This window comes from Dinoponera quadriceps, unplaced genomic scaffold (assembly GCF_001313825.1).
Source record: "Dinoponera quadriceps isolate SergipeBrazil2010 unplaced genomic scaffold, ASM131382v1 scaffold4812, whole genome shotgun sequence".
NCBI lineage: Eukaryota > Metazoa > Arthropoda > Insecta > Hymenoptera > Formicidae > Dinoponera > Dinoponera quadriceps.
In genome coordinates this window covers 36,408-50,590 of record NW_014558750.1, presented here as the reverse complement: position 1 = coordinate 50,590, position 14,183 = coordinate 36,408, and the positions used below count along the sequence as shown (strand labels likewise).

At 35.3% G+C, this 14,183-nt stretch overlaps 3 protein-coding genes across 4 annotated transcripts; 2 read left to right on the top strand and 1 right to left on the bottom strand.

Moving 5' to 3' along the window:
• Window positions 1-64: 64 nt before the first annotated feature.
• On the bottom strand, window positions 65-4,181 carry LOC106749979 (thioredoxin-like protein 1). Its single transcript, XM_014629979.1, has 4 exons — window positions 3,908-4,181; window positions 3,185-3,461; window positions 740-1,023; window positions 65-424 (listed from the first exon to the last, which is right to left on the bottom strand). The coding sequence occupies exons 1-4, from the start codon at window positions 4,003-4,005 to the stop codon at window positions 211-213; spliced, it is 873 nt and encodes a 290-aa protein (XP_014485465.1). The 5' UTR covers window positions 4,006-4,181; the 3' UTR covers window positions 65-210.
• Window positions 4,182-4,636: 455 nt separating this feature from the next.
• Window positions 4,637-9,874, top strand: LOC106749976 (CLK4-associating serine/arginine rich protein-like). 2 transcript variants are annotated; one of them, XM_014629974.1, is made up of 14 exons: window positions 4,675-5,426; window positions 5,681-5,778; window positions 5,848-6,023; window positions 6,104-6,316; window positions 6,406-6,581; window positions 6,669-6,742; window positions 6,807-7,148; window positions 7,261-7,647; window positions 7,742-7,849; window positions 7,943-7,991; window positions 8,554-8,617; window positions 8,693-8,798; window positions 8,875-9,159; window positions 9,354-9,874. In XM_014629974.1, exons 1-14 carry the CDS (start codon window positions 5,295-5,297, stop codon window positions 9,370-9,372), a joined length of 2,229 nt encoding a protein of 742 aa, XP_014485460.1. In that variant the 5' UTR covers window positions 4,675-5,294; the 3' UTR covers window positions 9,373-9,874. The 2 variants fall into 2 exon arrangements, with proteins under 2 accessions (XP_014485461.1, XP_014485460.1); XM_014629975.1 differs by lacking the exons at window positions 8,875-9,159; window positions 9,354-9,874 and having other exon boundaries at window positions 4,637-5,426; window positions 7,943-7,995; window positions 8,693-8,784.
• Window positions 9,875-10,070: 196 nt separating this feature from the next.
• LOC106749977 (gephyrin) lies at window positions 10,071-13,902 on the top strand. Its single transcript, XM_014629977.1, has 11 exons — window positions 10,071-10,301; window positions 10,751-10,902; window positions 10,961-11,148; window positions 11,219-11,429; window positions 11,595-11,870; window positions 11,930-11,996; window positions 12,172-12,286; window positions 12,364-12,639; window positions 12,744-12,883; window positions 13,295-13,482; window positions 13,563-13,902. The coding sequence occupies exons 1-11, from the start codon at window positions 10,271-10,273 to the stop codon at window positions 13,788-13,790; spliced, it is 1,872 nt and encodes a 623-aa protein (XP_014485463.1). The 5' UTR covers window positions 10,071-10,270; the 3' UTR covers window positions 13,791-13,902.
• The last annotated feature ends 281 nt before the right edge of the window (window positions 13,903-14,183 follow it).

Here is a 14,183-nt window from a genome sequence, read left to right as displayed (position 1 = left end):
GATTCCTTTATTTATAGAAGGTTACAGAAGGTTAACTTCGTTAATTAATGATAAATATCGTAAATAAATTCGACATTCAAATAAAATTTTATTACAGATGCATAGTCGTTACATTAGATTTTGTAAAGAGAAAGTAATAAAGAAATGACAAAGGAATGTTAATACGCAAATTGAAATTCCGGATAAAATGGGTCGTTCTTATAAACAAGTTCAGTGGCTCTCTCCTTTTTTGCCAGACACTCTTTTAAACTCTCCCATATTGGTAGTTGAGATCGGTGAGCCGATTATGATTAAATGATCGATTCTTGTTGTTTCTGAGCCGCTCTGATTGTCTATCACAAAGATTTGAAGATTTTGCACATTCTGGAACTTAACATAGCGTAGAGGAATTTGATTCCCTTCTTCAAGATCCTTAGCTGATAACCTACGCACCAGAATTACACATAAATTATTTTCTTATTTTAGAAAACTTATATATTAGGGAAATTATTCTATTCTATTATTGCACCAAAAGTCACTGAATTACAAATTTACAAATCCATCTTAACTGTTATCCATAAAGAAAGGAAAGGATCTTGGGGTAACGTTTTAAATCGGCCGAATTTGTGGTTAGAACATCCGTTGGGAAATACTCTTCTTCAATTCTCTCGCAAGATATACCCTCTCTCTCGTAAGGTATGCAATTTTGGTTGTTGTGACTCTCGTTTAAGATCGTCGTAGCTGCATGTTCAAAGCTTACGTTAGATCTTGAATACTCGTATTGGAACTCGCCATCTCGAAATCGATCGTCCTAGGTTGGTTGATGAATAGTTTGATGCTTCTCGGTCCATTCTCCGCAGGTGCTTTGATTTTGAGCGAGTGAATTTTGACAGGTTGCGAGAACGCAATAGACATTATCAATTGCTCATCCTCGTCGCTTTGTAGGTATCCGCTGTCTGAGTTCAAACACTGAGAAAAAGTGTGATAATCCGACTCATTCAGACATTCACATTGCTGCTTCATTATGAAACAGGAAAGATCCATCTGGAAGGCAACCAAGAAAATTTCAACAAAATATAACATTGATGAAATAAACGATGTCGCTCTGTGTTCCTTTTTTTTCTTTCTTAGTTTAGGAAAAAGTAGGCAGAGCAAAGTAGTCGTCTGTAAAAACATTAGACAACTTTATATTAAAGCTTTTACGCAATCTTATATTTGATTATATCTATAATTTTATCGATAGCAGCAGCGTTAATACATATGGCAAATATTAAAGTTTATATATATATATATAGAATGTTATATCCATTCTTTCTTGAATGCTTGACCATATTTTATCCAAACTTATGATAATTCAAAAATTTTCAATATTTTCTTCTGCCTTTAAATATATTTATACATGCGAGAACAACAAATTTGAGAAAAAAATATTAGCCTTGATCGTTTAATTAAGTTTAATTGAATTGAGTTAATAGTTTATAGATCATATTAAATTATTGGATGATATTATTTTATAAATCACGATAAGTTGAATTCCATCTGAATTATATAATATCTTACACAATTATGCAAAATGTTGGACAAAATGTATTTTTTTTTAACTGTGACTATTCTGTATATTTTTTTCTAGTAGCTTAAAATTTTTGCTAATATCAATAATTGATATTACATTTCATTACATTTACAATTAATTTTGCTAATATCAATAATTGATATTACATTTCAATTACATTTACAATTAATATTAATTAATTTTAATTAACGAGCGCGTATATTGGCCTTTAGGAGCAACGCATGGATATTATAGTGCGATATTGAATATTTCCGATATTAATATTATTATTGAGTGAGGGGATAAAATTGTTTTACGAATAACGCGCGTGCTGAATTGTCTCAGCCGACTGTCGCCGCGAATCAATTTTTCCTTGCTTAAATCGACCCTTGAACCCTAATAATGTCATTATAAATTCGAATTCCTTTAATGCCCCGTTGTTAAATTAATTGGAAAGCAACTATTTTTTTATTCCGTTAGTCTTAAATAATTCAGTTTTAATTTAATCAATTGTATCCCACTAAATCTCATGACAGCGCTAATTAACATTATTATTATAATATAAATAATATTTAGATAAAGATTATTAAGTTATACACAAAATTGGTAAACAAATATATATGTGTACACATGCGCGCACATGTATGATTCGTAATTACATTATCAGCAGTACTATATTATTATAGATCTATTGACAATATCAATTTAATATATATGTATGTATACATTATGTATGTATATATGCATATATCACAAATTGAAATAATATTATTAATAGTTAGAATACCAATGAAAGCCATTAGAAAGTATGCAGCTAATTATCAAATTGTACAAGAGATTGACACTTAGATATTTACCATATATATAATCAAAAGACAGTGTTATAGAACTATGTGAAAAAATTATTATAAACTTAATATTTCCAGAAATTTTACCTTTTCACATTCTTAAAAATAGAATTCAAAAAAATTGCTTTTTTAATTGTACGAAGAATATATTTATATGTCAAAATACTTGTCATACATATCAGTAAAAATAGAAATATAAAGAATATTCAATAAAATAATTGTAAATTCATATGCATCCTTTTCTTTGCAAAATAGAAAATGAATATTATATTAACCACAAATTACAGTTTAATCAAATATATTCATAAAGATTTTCTAGTTAGTATGTTTTCTGTATAATAATTTTTACTCATAATTTACAAATATTAATATCTTGAAAAAACTAATTTTATACCGATTAAAAAAAATGTAAATATAATAAATAAGAATAATTGATACGTGATAAAAAAAATTACTAAGTGAGAATTTATGTAATAATACAAATAAAGAAATTTCAATAAAGCTTCAAAAGTAGTATAAGTAGATACTAAAACCTTATTTATGTTTTTATTTGAAAAACATGGTAATATTATATATGGAAAAGGGGGCACACAGTGAAATCTGTGGAAGTTGAGAAAGTTTAAAATAAAGTTTATATAGGTGAATTAATTTCTGTATAAAATTTAAGATTTTATCTGCGATTGATTAATATTATACAGAAAATAATAACAAAAACTTCTCATTGGTACTTATTCCAGTAATACAGAATCACAGCGAGAAAGATCATTCCAAAAATATGATAATAAGCATTATCGGAACTCCCTACATGTCCAGGTACAGAATCTGTGACCAACTCATCAGTCTCAGAGTCACCACTGCCATAGAACTGTTGGATCTTTGATTCTAGCCCTGTTGGATCTGCACCTTGACACTGACCCAGTTTTGCACGTTTACGGTAAAAGATAAACGTAGGCATTGCATGAACATCCTGTATCGCAGCTGTTTCTCTGCATTTGTCCACATCTACTTTCAGAAATACCGCCTTGGGATATTTAAGGGATAATTGCTCAAATACTGGAGCAATTCTTTGACAAGGCCCACACCTGTATACAATTAAGTCAAATAACATGTATCAATCGCATAATATCAATTGTGATATCTTTTAAAGATTAGAATTGTCAAAAAAAGCTTTAAAATACAGATCTTTAGAACATCTTATCAGATATGATTGATAATATGATACTTTATTTCCCCCCCCCCCCCCGCCCCTATATGTATTTGCTAAGAATAAATATATATATTCGCAATATTTCGCACACATATATATGTTCAAATCAAGTAAATAAAATTTTACTAAAGAACAAAGTCTATTGTAACCGCGATTTATATAGGTATTTCCAAATATTAACATTGCTTATCTAGTCGGCTTAGAAAGTACTTCATTTGCGGATTAAAAAGAAACACTCAAATTCTGATAGAAATTATTGAATGAATGCGTTGATTTGAATAAATATGTAACAATGACAAATATAACCTAAAACTTGCTTACCAACTTGCCGTAAAATCTACAACTACAAGCTTATGTCCGGCATTGGTTAATTCACTGTGAAAATGACGATCGTCATTAATTACTCGTACTGCTCCCATTCTGATTATTTAATCACATTAAATTTACTACTTAAATAATCTGATATGAGAAACCAAACCGACTAAACGCTTCGATCGGAATGACTGGCACTCTGGCAAACACACATACACTCTCTCTCTCTTTCTCTCTCTCTATCTATCTATTTCTATCTCTCTCAGTATATGTAGAGACGATATATGTAATACTACTACATAGCCTGAGTGAGAGAGAAGTTTCGCCTCATAACCACGGTTGGGGGAATATATTTTCCTCTCTTTTTACATGTATTTTGAACGTAATGCGCATGCGTCGGATTGATGTCTCCGCCAACACAAAATTAAAATATATTTTAGCACATGTGTGTATGTGTGTGTGTGTGTGTGTGCGTGTCATCATCTGATCGCCGCGTTTGCGCACTACGGTCAAAATACATATATCGGGCATCGTCTATCCTTCCATTCTGAGTCGGCTCTCACAGACAGCATAGGACGACTGGCTATTCACAGAAGTGAGACCGCAACAGTACAGTGCAGACAATGTTCGTCTGCCTTTATCAATGTTCGTTTTTTTGTAAAGCGCATGCGTGACATTTGCCCTTCCACCATGGTCCAAGCCGATTGACCTGACGCTATGTTGAAAACTAACCACGTAAATTTTATAAACTTATATTTATCATCTATTCATATAATAGAACTCTGTCATGATAATAAAAATATTTATTTTTCTTATTAATTACTCAGTTCCTTGAATAAATTTGTTTACATTTTGTCGCTACGCTAGCGCATGGACACTTCTCCCACTCTTTCCTATCAGCCAATAACCGTCCATCTTCTATCCTTCAGTGTCGGGTTCACTTATAGGAAAACTGCTGCGTTAGGTGCGTTTCACTTAACGCTCGCAACGATCGCGAGTATCATTCTATCCTTCTTTCGTTCGGATGTTAAACAAAAACAGAACGGTGCTTGCAATCGTTAAGTAGAACCTGCCCCTTATAGAAATATTACATATATGACACCACGAACACAACTAAGGTGATATATATAACACACATGATATATACAACACGAAAGTTGCTCACCTAATGGCAGCACCAATCAAAGAAGAGAACACGATCCGCCTCACTCTCTCTAGCTTCTCTCTGCGTGTCCAATCTCTGATTGTAGGGTCTCTAGTTTCCTATGAAATAACATGTCCGCCTCGCGGGAGAAGAAAGCGTGTCAATTATTAGTACTTCAATTTTTTAGCAATTACAGTTGGACGTATGGCACTCTTGTTGAGTTAGCCGCGCGAAATTAATTTGCAATAGAAGATGAGTTTCTCCGTGAAGAAGACCGGTGGCAGAATGTGGCACGAGGCACGCAAGCAGGAAAAGAAGATACGCGGAATGCTGGTCGATTATCGTCGTCGAGCGGAACGTAGACGAGATTACTACGAGAAAATCGTAAGAATATGAAATAAAGTGCGACACCACTCAGATTCCCTCATGCTATTTAATTTACCGAATTCAATTATGTGTAATAATATGATATATGTATCCCCCCCCCCTCTCTTTCTCTCTCTCTCTCTCTCTCTCTCTCTCTCTCTCTCTCTCTCTTTTTCTCTTTTGGTTATCGTCAACGCAGTAGAATGAATGTTCTGTAGAATTTTCCTTGTTAAACACGTTTGCTCTCGTGTCATTTTCTATGCTCTATTTAGAAGTCAGATCCTACGCAATTTCTTCAACTACATGGCAGACCTTGCAAGATTCACTTGGATCCAGCGATAGCTGCTGCAGGTGCCAGCCCTGCCAATATGTAAATATATAATAGCAGTGTGTGTTATGATTATTGGTTATATTCATTGATCTTGTAATTTTATCATAGAATGCCTTGGCAAGGCAACGAAGACAATCTCATAGATCGCTTTGATGTAAGAGCACATCTTGATTGGATACCAGAGGCACCAGACACGATCGATGTTGATATTGCTCTGACAAGTGAAGATAGACATATCAATTATGAACGCTACCGTATTATCGTTCAAAATGAATTTTTAGGTGGTACGTTTCTTCATTGTCTCATGGATAATTCATGCAAAATGACTTGCCATATTTAGTAATCAATATTTCTTGGCTTTCAGTGGCTGAAGAAAAGTTTCTCCATCAAATATATTTGGAGGAGCAGTTTGGTTCATCCACAAAATTGGATGCCAAAGATAAGAAAAAGTCTGCCAATAGTGCTGCCATTGGATACAATTACGAGACAGAAGAACCGATACCTGAGCCAGTAAAACCGATAGACCCTGTTATATCGGAAGATAAGGCAGATGACGAAGATAGCGATATAGATTTAGGTATTGTTGATTTAATTAATGCTATTCAGCGCTTGAACAATGATGAGAAAGGATTGCCTTTTCTCATATAATTTATCACTTCTGTTTAGACATATGTGTGGATGTATCTCAAATAGAACCATCTCAGGCGCATGAGATGAATTTGGTAGCTCAAAAATATGGACTCCTAGGTGCTGATTATTTTAGCTTTCTAACGCAAGATTTCGAAGAAGCTGAAACTCTGCGGCAAGCCCGAAAGCAAGAGGAGGAGAAAGCCATGTATTCGGTAAACAGTTATATCGATGTACTCGAATAATCGTATATTCTGTCCACATCCTACTCGAAAAAATATTGATAACGTGTCTTCAAATAGGGTCGACGATCGCGTAGGGAGCGACGAGCATTCAGAGAAAAAAAGATGATAGGTCGCGTGATGAGTCCACCTAGGTAATAACTTGAATTATTTTCTCGACTTTTGCTTATTATCTCCTCAAAATCCTCATTCGTGCAGTTACGCGGCGAGGGAGAGTCCGGAGTACAATCCCTACAGAAAGTCTTCTTCCAAGTCGCGATCGCGTTCCGCATCGCCTGTAAATACCGGACAGATTACTTACATCACGAGTTTCGGCGGGGAGGAGGAAACTCACGGCAGTACCTCGCACGTCACATCGTCGTACTCAAAAAAGGTCAATTATTCGTACCTCAGACGGCGGCGATCAGAGAGTCCCACTTTCAGTGAAAGAACAGTCAGTAGGAAACTGTCGAAGTCTAGGTCGAGAAGTTGTTCACGCTCTGTTAGTAGGACTAAATCGTATAAAGCACGCGATAGAAAGCGAAGTGGATCCAGGATAAGGTAAGACGACGAACAGCTTTTTACAAAATAATTTTGTTCGAAAACCAACGCTGTAATCGTTCGTTAAATTATTTCGTAATATGTTTGCTTTTCATTTGTCTGATCACTTCAGATCCAGAAGGGCTCGCTCGAGACCTCGAAAGTTCACCAGATCCAGGACAAGAAGCCGGTCCAGGCGATCACGAAGTAAATCACGATCGCGCTGCAGGAGCATCAGCCGATCTCGATCCAGGTCTACTGTTTCCCGATCTAGGTCTCGTTCGCGTTTGAAGAGATCTAGGAGCGTGTCTTCGAGCAGCGTATCGAAATCGAGATCTAGATCACGCAATAGGAGCCATTCGAGAGATAGCTATCGGAAAAGACGTTACTCGCCGTCTAAGTCAAGATCCAAGTCACGATCGAGATCGAAATCTCCGACGAGATCTAGAAGTCGGTCAAGAAGTCAGTCGAGCTGTAAACGATCGCGGAGTGATGACAATAAGACACCAGCACTGCCAAGGTGAAAATCTTGTGGAATCCTACAAGTGCCTGATTATTTCACTGTGCTGTGATAGATTCGCCGTTTGTCTCTAACAATCAATTACTGTTTGCAGGTACTATGGCCGACGTGGGAAGTCGTCGAGTCTTGAATTAGAACTGTCCGATAACGAAGAGAAAGCCAGTCCAGCAGCGCCGAAGCCGCCGATAATTAACACAAGCACGTGGGTGCACGAAAAAGTCTCTATAGTCTAAAATTTATTTCGCGCGTATCTGAGATGGTTATATTTTAAACGAATCTTTCTTGAATATTTCAGGAACAAGCCAAAAGCAGGGTTAAGTACAAATTCTGGTGGCGGACACAAAGTCAGTAAGAACCATAACGCTTTCTTAGTCACTTAACGCACAGAGAATAAAGACAGAACATTCTTGTCTCTATATAAGTACCCTTCTAAACGAGGAGTCTCGACGAGCGCTTCTCGTTTTCATTATGCTAACACATCACCGATGTGTTCATGTATTACATTTATTTGATGTTTATTTATTTATTTATTTTTTTTTTAACGTATTGTCAAGCACATGTTTTACGGGCACCGTTAGAGCAACGAGGAATTTGAAATGTTCACGTGCGAATCGACAAACTTTCAAACGACCATAAAACGAAAAAAAAAACAACGATTATTATTAATCCTCAAACGTTCATATTCAGTTTGTCGCATCGTTGCTGTTATTTCCTTAATCTGTGTGATCAAACGACATTCGGTCAGTGAAAATGACAAATTTCTCGTGGTGCATATTTATGTTTTTATCTGGTAACGCGTTATCAATTGCGTGTGTACACATTATGTATGCATTGCGAGTTAGATTTGCATATTATACCAAGAGGGCTAACTAGCTACAGAGCTTTAAGAGTATATACATCTTTCAGTCACTGAAAATCACACCTCAGGAGCGGCTTAAGAAAAAAATGCAGGCTCTATTGAATAGACAATGTGAGTTGTGCTTAAAAAAATACGCTGCGCAGTTGCATATTGTGAAACAAACTTAAAATGTGCATTTCTGTGCAGATAAAGCTGACAAGAAGGCCGAGCAACTAAGAATTGAGAAAATGGAGCAGCAGAGGCAAGACCGGGAAGACGAGATTCGAGAGATGTCCCTAAAACTCCGTAGAAAGTAAGATGTTTTTTTTCTCATTTTGTTGAAAAGGGCTCTTTGTAAGCTGCGGCGTTAATTTCATCTGATCTTTTAGGCAAAGAGAGCGAAGGCATCGCTACGAAGGCCACAGTTCCGATACACGTTCTTCCGCGTCTCGCACGTCAAGCCCTAGCCGTAGTCCCCGACATCATGTCGTGCGTCGCGAGAGAAGAGATCGAGACATAGATGGCGATCGTGATAGAGAAAGAGAAAGAGACAGGGAAAGAGACAGAGATTATCGACGCGATGATCGCGATCGTGATCGTGATCGCAATAGAAACGATTCACGTAGAAGGCATAGGGATTCACCACCTCGTTCACTGAGCCCCAGGAGCAGTCGGTAGAGTATCTCCATTGCCGACGGGCGAAATCAAGTTGCATCGGCAATTTGTAAATATTTCAAAATGATATGTAATATCTTAACGAATTAATTGGTGCCTTAATAAAACGAGAAACAAAGTCGTTCGATGCAACTGAATCTAAATACAATAATGTACGATTGTACTGTACTAACATTATTTTTCCTTATTCCAGAGGCCTAGTCGACTATTGACTTCAGGATACACGTTTCATCTTCCATCCGGATGTTAAAGGACAGAGATGAGTTAAAATATGTTTCAAATACTTCCCGTTCAACCGTATTCTTTCCTCAAAAAATCGCTGTAACTAACGTTTCAAAGGAATCGTGTGCTACGGGGAAATTGTATGAAACTACCGGTATCATCCTCCTAAGAAGCGTCGTGAAATAGCATCACTTATATAAATCTGCTAATATATATATATATATATCAGATATGTGGAAGTATTTGTATATCCATATTTCTACTTGGCGCGATTGTTACACGCGATGAGCATGCGCAAACCAGCGTGCAACACTATCGCGAGGATTGTATTTGTAAGTTTTACTTCAAAAAGAGAGGAATTATCTTCGGAAGATACGTTACTATTGTACTTTAGAGTTGAGCGCACTTCGCTATTTATTAGATACCAATTATTGTTAGATAATTGTTCAATAAAGGCGTTTATTGCGCAACGGGTAAATGTCGTAAATAATACTTCACGTTGTTATATTATTTATCATTACAAGTACGATATAGGTTGTCTCTCTTAGATATGTTTGTTGCTTACCATAATAATATGAAATTGAGGGAAAAAATTATTTACCGAGAACTTATAGCCGATACGCGAGATTTTCACACGAATACAGCTGATCTCTATGATCTTTTTCTTTTTCAATTATTATTATTCACTTATTATCATTTTATTATCAATGTTATTCTTTGAAGACTAGAATCTCTGCTATGAAATCCAGATAACTCAGGATATCATTATCTTTGCAATCTGATCGAACTTTCGAGACTTGATAATATACGTGATGAGGAGTGGGAGGGTCTGTTAGTTCTTTCTTAATCCTTCCTCAGACACAGAGTTAAGAGAAGATTGAGGCTAAGATGGCAGAAATAACATTTGCAATTTTAACCGGTATGTATCATATGCAGTATTAATGTTTTGCATTTGTACTTTGTATGAAATATATCAATGTTCAAAAGTGTGCATTAATAAATTTCAATTTAAGTAAAATATTACAACGAAATGTATATACCCATTTAGAGGTTAGAATTAGTTACCTACCCAGATAACAAAATGTATTCATTCTGACTTCATTTTGTATTCACAATAGTCACAACGTGAAGAATGGATGCGGGCTCATATATTACTCGGTCGTCGTTTATATCATGATGTCACAAAAATATCTAATAGCATTAATCATAATTATTTAATGATCTTTAAAAAAAAATACCAAGTTGAAGTCACGATGTAACGTTGTGATAAAATATGATCATCACGTATTTCTATCTAGCTCAACACATTTAATTACAAATAATTATATGCAGGCAATAATTTTTTCTCACAATTCTGTTATTATTTAGTGAGCGATACTTGTGCAAAGGGTGAGAAAGTGGACACAAGTGGTCCCGCATTGAAAGAACTTATTAGCGACACAAGCACCAAAGTAGGAAATATACTTAAAGGAAACGTCATTTGCACAGCAATTGTGCCAGATGATAAAGATACGATAATGGTAAGGAATTTCAATAATCTCCTTATGCCATCTTAATTTTTACTTTATTTTCTTTTAGAAATACTTAATTTCTCGGAGTGATAAATACAAAGCAAATGTTATTCTTACCACTGGAGGAACTGGATTCTCTAAGAGGGATGTAACACCTGAAGCAACTAAAAAAGTTATTAATAAGGAAGCTCCTGGAATGTTTACAGCAATGTTGATAGCAGGCTTGGAAAAAACATCAATGGCTATGCTTTCTCGGTATAGATATTTATTTCTGCTCACCTAATAGTTCTTGAAATTATAGCCTTTACAATTAATGCATTCTCAGAGCTGTATGTGGAATACGAAATAAGACCTTAATTATTAATCTGCCTGGTTCACGTAATGCTGTGGAAGAATGTTTGACTGCGCTTGCACCTGTGATTCCGCATGCGGTAGATTTGATCACAGATAGGAAAGCATTAATTGCAGAAACTCATAAAGTTATGGAACACACAGAATCATCTTTATTAAGTCAACACGCTGGCCCTAGCACTGTGGTAAAATAATTTTTATATTGTACTGCTTAAAGCAATTAGATGATTATTTCTTCAAAAGAAGAACTAATCATTCGATATGATAATTATTTTGTGTGCAATGTGGGGAACAATTGAATATAAAGATTCTACGGGAAAAGCATGTACAAGTAAAAAAAATCTTTGCAGACGCTTTATAAAAATGTAGCACAACGCCACAGACAGTCTCCGTTTCCTATGATTTCGGTGGAAGAAGCAATGGAGTTAATACGTAAAAATGTACCAAAAGCAGAGACCGAAGTTGTGAATACGAAAGATGCATACGGCAGAATATTAGCCAAAGATGTATATTCCTTTTACGACTTGCCGCCATTTAGAGCTTCCATTAAAGACGGATATGCAGTATTGGCAAGTGATGGGAAAGGTAGAAGGAAAGTGTTATGTGGTGTAACAGCAGGATCTGAAGTAAGTTGCGATCTGTCGGAACAATAAATTGAAGCTTTACAAGGAAAAATATTTTTCAGCCCTTTTCAACTTTACTTAAAGCTGGCACGTGCGTGCGTGTAAACACTGGAGCACCTGTACCCGAAGGTAAATAACAATTTGCATTGTACTTTTTTCGTTATTTTTGCTATTTATACAAATTTATATAATTAAAAATTTGCGTCTGACTTCTTTATTGAGTTACAAATGCGCTGAGGGTAAAATTAATTTATTCGTGATTATATATATATAATTTCTTACTGCTTTTTTTTTCTGATTGCAGGTGCAACAGCAGTTGTACAAGTTGAGGATACAAATTTAATATCAGAGAACTCTGATAAAACTGAAGAAGAAGAAATTGAGATAATGACCGAACCCGCGGTAGGGCAAGATATTAGGTACAAAGCTTCGGTAAAAATTTTTGAGAAAAAGTATCTCGTCACCCCTAACTCTATCTCTTTATGCATTTTTGAAGACCTATCGGTTGCGACATAGAGAAAGAAAGCTTAGTTTTAAATGCATATACGAATATTGGTCCAACGGAAATAGGACTTCTGGCCGCTTGTGGCGTTAAAGAAGTTACGGTTACGAAACTTCCTTCCATAGGAGTGTTGTCTACTGGAAACGAGTTGCAGGAAATTGGACAACGATTAGAACCAGCATGTGTTTACGACAGCAACAGAATAACCTTGATTACACTATTAAAAGAGAACGACTTCACAGCTTTGGATTTCGGAATCTCGGTTGATGAGTAAGTGTACCAAAATTTGACGTGATTGCTAATACGCGCGTTACATCTACTCAGTTTACAACTAAAATTTAAGATGCTAAAAAAATATTCTCATTACTTTTCAGGGAAATGGTTTTGATATCTAAAATGCAACATGCTTTACAAAAGGTAGATGTGCTTGTGACAACAGGTTCTGTGTCAATGGGCGATAGAGATCTACTAAAGCCTATTTTACAAGAATACTTTAAGGCCACGATACACTTTGGTATTTATTTTACCATACATTGATACTATAATATAGTTATAGAGTTAAATAGTAAAAATAGACTGAACGTGAAATATAGGATCAGATAGAAAGAGACGGGCAATAGGTGCAGTGTAGCTTTCTCTTTCTGATGAAGGAAAAATGAGATGTATGAAAGAGAGGAAGATAGCTAAGCACATCTTTTTTTTCTGATGCGTGAACAATCGAGCGTTCATCTGTCTGCCCACTCTTTTTTTACATCCCACTCTTTCCTCATTAAAAAAAGAGAGAAAGTTACACGGCACTTATTGTCCGTCTCTTTCTATCTGATCTTCATTGCTTACTAGAGGACATGCTCAGTCTATTCTTATTATGTCTATGAATGTAGCATACAATATAAATGCATTTGTTAGAGCACGATATACGTTTTAGGTCGCGTGAATATGAAACCAGGAAAGCCAACGACGTTTGCAACGTGCACATTCAACAATAGACGAAAGTATATTTTATGTCTGCCAGGAAATCCAGTATCTGCTGTTGTTACTGCACGTTTATTCCTTTTAACTCTTTTGAATGAAATGATTGATAATTTGTGGAAACCCATCATAGTGAAAGCTAAGGTTTGTAAGATCTTTACATATACAGGAGTGCTAAAAGATGCACAACATATATGGTTGTAACATTATTATCGCTGTCGCAGTTAACATCATCGTATAAGTTGGATCCACGTCCCGAATATGCAAGAGCGATTTTGGAATGGAATAACGAAGATCTCCCATTAGCTTATAGCACAGGAAATCAAATAAGTAGTAAGCTACTTAGTTGTAAAGGTGCCAATGCGCTGTTAATGCTTCCAGGGCGAACAGAGAAAAAACGAAAATTAAATGAAGGTGAAATTGTACCAGCGATGTTGATTGGATTTACATAATTTCTGTCATTTATGGCAAGCATGATTATTATTAAGAATTATATATGTTTAGATTTATTGTTACATATTTGGGATGATATATATATAAGATTTATAAAATAAGTCAGGCACAATATACGCAAAGTTTAGGATGCACTATAATATATATGTTTTTGAAGGAACGACGATTTCTTAGAATTTCATTTATTTGGCATTCATTTTTTTTTATAATTGCCATGTTTTTTTAGGCAGTTTTTTAATATTCATTACACTTTGTATACTTTTTCTAAGTAACATAATTATTTAGAGACAATTTAAATTCCGTGTAATGTATTCATATTTTCTGAAGAGAGAGAGAGAGAGAGATTCAAGTAAATTAATTCTTTTAAATTCCAGAGAAATCGGTCGCTTCTC